Source organism: Nestor notabilis, unplaced genomic scaffold, assembly GCF_000696875.1.
Source record: "Nestor notabilis isolate BGI_N333 unplaced genomic scaffold, ASM69687v1 scaffold5234, whole genome shotgun sequence".
Lineage (NCBI taxonomy): Eukaryota > Metazoa > Chordata > Aves > Psittaciformes > Psittacidae > Nestor > Nestor notabilis.
In genome coordinates this window covers 45,476-50,454 of record NW_009924126.1, presented here as the reverse complement: position 1 = coordinate 50,454, position 4,979 = coordinate 45,476, and the positions used below count along the sequence as shown (strand labels likewise).

The following is a 4,979-nucleotide window of genomic DNA, read 5'->3' as shown; positions in this document are numbered from 1 at the left end:
TAGACACAAAAGTAAACAAAAAGCTACGTTGCTTTTTGGAAGTAAAAAAATAATGATCTCCTATTGGTTGTTTTATTATATACGTGATTGCTATAAGCCAAGGACAGAAACCACAATGGAAAAATCTAAGAAATGCTTTCTTCGTGATGCCTCCAATACTGACGAATCCACAAAAGAAATCACTGCAAGAAATCTCTGAAATAGCATGCTCTTGTTAATGTCATCAGACAAAATCCTAATTACAAAGGAAGATGTCTCTGTTATTGGAAAGTACGCTCCATTGTACATCAATGCTTACCATTTGGTTGAACTGATGTTGGGAGTTACGTGGTCATAGTGCATCCTGGGAAATATAACCGAATTCTAAAGTCTGAGAGAGGGTATGAAGAAATAATAGACTTTAAAGATGATGGTAACATGGTAACATTTCAAGGGAAAAGAAATTACTGCTTAGGTAGGCCAAACTTTGATTTTTGATTCAACAAGCTAAGAGGAAATATTTTGATTTGGGAACGTCAAAACATTTCTGTTTCATCAGATAAATGAAAATTAAATTTACTGAACAAAATGATCTTAACTATTTCCATAGTAATTTTTTTTACTGCAGTTAGCTTTGATAGATACAAGTAGAGAAAGAAACCAAACTAGAATTTCTCAAGCCATAAACCCAGTCTTTTTTACTAATGTACATATTCATTAAAAGGTTCTTTCATTGGTATTTTAATCAGGTTTACCTTCTTCATTCAGGTAAATTTTATCACCTATTTTCATATTTTTGCTATTATTAGCAAACAAAGAAATTGAATCTAAAAATAAGGAAATGAATTATACAGAGCTTACTTTCAACATGAACATGACTGGAATATTGCAAGTAAATGTAAAATTATTTTTAGAATGGTATATGACAAATTTTGATGCAACAGAGGAAAAAAAAAACCTTAAACTTTCATTCTTCTGCCTGTAAAGGGAAGATTTCTAAATTGCATAATATTCTCATTTTCTCAAGTAGTCATACCCTTAAGCCTCTCAGCATCTATACTGAAAGCATGCTACAGTGATCATTTCTTCTAGCTATCATTTATGTGTTGTAATTGTTCCTGTGTAGATGTGGGAAATTTGCTTGAATACATTGTTAGCTGGAGGATTTTGCTTTTAAAACTCTGTTAAAGAAAAAAAATAATAAATGAACTGGAACAGTGACTTATCTCCAATATATGCTCAGTCTTCTGCCTTCAGGGACTCCCAGCAACCAAAGCAGAGCATTGTCTGGAGTGCAGTGAGGATCTGGAACTCTCACCTTTGGACCTTTGGCAATTTGCTCTGAGCTTTCTAAACCGTTTGCCTCAGCTGCTTGCTACACACTATATAAATGGAAGTCCAAGTCAGAAGGCTCATTCTCCCTCTGAGGCTGTAGGGAAGAGGTGAAGAGGGGAGGGAAGCTAAAACAGAGGAAAATAAAAAGCAACAAGAGTGTCCAGGGCTCACCATGGGCCCTGTGCAGCTCTTGCTGCTCTTGCTGCTGCTCAGCAGTGGTGTTCTTACACGTAAGTACTGCTTTTAATGTTAGTGGGTTTTACTGCTTTATTTATGAACCCATTAAAACAATAATAATGTAAAAATCAACAGGACAATGGCTTATTGAATTAGGGTAAGTGTGGCAAAGATATCATCTCTTCCCTTTGTAGGACTGGGCAATCACAACATCAAAAAAGTCACAAATGTTGTCTAGTATCTTTTTATAAGATTTAATGTATTTTGCAACTTGTAAGGAATTCACATAATTTATTTTGGCTTAATAATTTTTCTGTAATGCTGTCTTTTTAAACCCCCATGGAGATACTGTAGTTTGGAGATACCATACAGATTTATCCCAGCTGGTTTAAACCTACTTTGTGGCAAATGTGAAGACAGAGAGCGGTAAAGCAAAATGTCTTTGGCAGGTAATACTGACATTTGAAATACAATTTTGTGTTAAAGGCACATAGTCATCAGTAGTAGTCGTGGTAAAAGAAGTAGGCCAATAGAAGGTATTTTTCCCCTAAAATCAGGAAAGACAGCCTAGATCAATACGGTGATGTGGATTGTGAGCTATCCTTCCTTCTGAAGAAGTGGCTTTTTAGAGTATGACACTGTAGTGTTACTTAAGCCTTCAGGAAGTTTAAGGAGTAAAGTGAGTTTGAGCCCAATTATGCAGGTCTATTTTTATATATGAATTGAATTCACCATAAATACAACTTTGTTGAACTAATATTCTGCTGATGACTGATACACAATTTTAAAGGATGCACTTTTTTCTAGTAGTTATTAATAACGTTAGTACTGTTACTATTGTAATAGTAATACTAGTATTACTATTGCTATTGCTGTTACTGTACCAAATGTGACATTCTATTTATGTAGTGTGGTCAATCTTACAATTTCCAGAATGAAAACTTGGAAAGCATGCAGAGAATATTGTGAAAAGTGCTGGCATTCATGTATGATATCCTAAAGAATGACATAGCATCAAATCAATGCAGCAGAGTGTAGATTTGCTGCATTACAGTTCTGCTATAATATATATATGATATACCTTATTTTAAATACAGTAATATGGGACATATCTAAAACAGATTAGACCAAATGATTCTTCCTAATTTGAATAGGCTTACAATAAGTGTTCTTCTCTTCCAAAGAATGAGCTCTCAATATTCAGAAAAGATTTAAAAGAAAAGAATTATAGTATTAATCATCAAAGTTTTCCTTTTTTAAATGCACAAGAAGCAAAATACAGCCACATTTATCCATTATGCAGTATTTTCGTGTGCTCAAATAGGCTAAAATTTTAAAGTAAACCGTGTTACATGGCACATTTCATTTGTCTACCTCTACATTTTTTGTCCATCATTTATAAACTTTCTATTTCACATTACAAAGGGCTTTTAAACATACTTCTTAACCAAAAAGCTGATCCTTCTCAGTTTAAATCAAAATAATTTAATTCAGTGACTTCAAGATGTTATTCTGAGGCCTTAGTTCACAGTATCAAGGCAACTACTGCAACTCCTTCTGGATTTGACTGTACTGTTAATGTTAGCAGTAGCTTTGTTATTTACATCAGTGTTCAAAAGTTGGTATGAATTTAAAAAGCCTTACAATGAAAATGCAGTATTTCTGATTATATTTCCATAGCCCTTGTTTTATAGCTATGAACTGCTTTTCCAGCCTTTAATTCTTGTGTTTTTTCATTCTTTACAGAAGAAGAAACACCTGAAAGTGGAAATCCAGGATGTTCAAGTAACTGATTTCTTAAATATGCTTTTGTTATCTTATTTCACTATATTAACTGAGTACATCTTTGTAAGCTTGACTTTTCCTCTTCTATAAATCTCTTCCTTTGAAATAGAAGTGATGATAATATTCTTTGTTGCCATTTGCTTCAGGTATTTAATTAGCCATAAAGCTTGGCTCAAAGAATACCAAAATTTTTCTACGAAGTGATTTAGCTTCTAAAACTTTTAAAAAGCTGCCATTAATAAACTACTTTACATTGTTTTGTTGATTTCTTAATTGTCAGGTGCAAATTCCTTAATCTAGAAATCCCTGTTTGTTAGATGTGATACTTTAGCAATGAGGTTATGTACATTAAACTACTGTGGGCTGAAAGTCTCTTCTCATTTACCCCTTATGGTGACTGCTAAACCCACGGAATTTCACTTGGATATCTCACTAAATACCTGTAGAATAAATCATCAACTCTGTCAGCAAGGACAGCAGTTTCTTTAAACAAGACTGAGGAAATGCTGACTTTATGCCCTATCTTTATAATGAACTCTGACTAGCCTTGACTGCTTGGTTAGATACATAATGTTCCACCATAGGGTCAAAGTACTGCAGGGAGCTGTTTTGTTCGTGGTCTTCAGGGGTTTTTTAACCTTGTTGTTTGCTTTAGCGCCATCTCCAGGCAACTGGGTTTATTTCAGCTGCCTGAACCAACTCAAAGACTTCGTTGCAAATTTCTTGTGTATTTTTGATAGAGTAAATTACATTACATTTGCAATTCTAAGCTAATAATTTCCCTAGTCCTTTTCCATTTATTTCTCTTTAAAAGCAAGACATGAAGGAATAATCAGCCTTTTGGCTTTAGCATAGTAGATACTGGTGCAAACATTTTTGAGAATTATAGTTCAGAACAGCCAAAAGTGACAGGGATAACGCTGATTTTTCTTATAGCAGTTAATTTTAGGGTTAATTAAATAATTTAGTTCCGTTTTCAAATGTTTTTATTTGAAAAACATTTGGAAAAACGTGCCGATTACTGTATGATAGCTAGTATTAATTATATTAATTTCATGTAGCAATTACATGAAAGTAATCTCGGTTGAAACATTGCAGTATGTAAAGTTTATAAAAATGATAGTCCAAGGAGGAAATATGAGATTGAAAGTACTATTCTGTTCTCCTCTCTAAATATGTAATTCCGTGACATAAAAAGGGCAAGATAACATTGCCATTGGCCTCTGGTATGACAAGTATTTTATAAAAGAAGAGTAAACTATATTCATGGCACATATAGATAGGCAAAATTATACAGATTTGATAGTGGTTGTGTGGGTTTACACCGAGTTAACTTTACCTTTTTTTTTCTTATAAAAGCAGATCAGGATTCTAATATGTTCAGTCACAAATTACCACAGAGGAGCAATTTAGGAAATAGCTTTTCACTCAGCATCACAACAATGTCACAATCCCAGTAAGCTGTTCAGTCTAAACAGAAGGAACAGTAACTTCTGGTTCAGATATGCCTTAACTGCTCTAACACAGTCACTTAAAATACCTGATCATCATATGTTCAGTTTAAAATAATGCCTGTAGTTATAATGGGAGTGAATTGTAATTGAGAACATTGTTTGGCGTACATAAAAGATCTTATAACCCTGTATTTAACACTGAGACAAAATAATCTTTTCTTTATGTCTCTATTACTAAGTTCATTCCTG

At 33.5% G+C, this 4,979-nt stretch overlaps 1 protein-coding gene across 1 annotated transcript in view; it reads left to right on the top strand.

Annotated features, from left to right (window-relative positions):
• The first annotated feature begins 1,429 nt into the window (after positions 1–1,429).
• The window catches only part of LOC104404119 (apolipoprotein B-100-like), a 36,832-nt gene continuing 33,282 nt past the window's right edge, over positions 1,430–4,979 (top strand). Inside the window, 2 exon segments of the mRNA XM_010012470.1 lie at positions 1,430–1,544; positions 3,238–3,276. Coding sequence (XP_010010772.1) covers positions 1,487–1,544; positions 3,238–3,276 — 97 coding nt within the window. The 5' untranslated portion in view covers positions 1,430–1,486.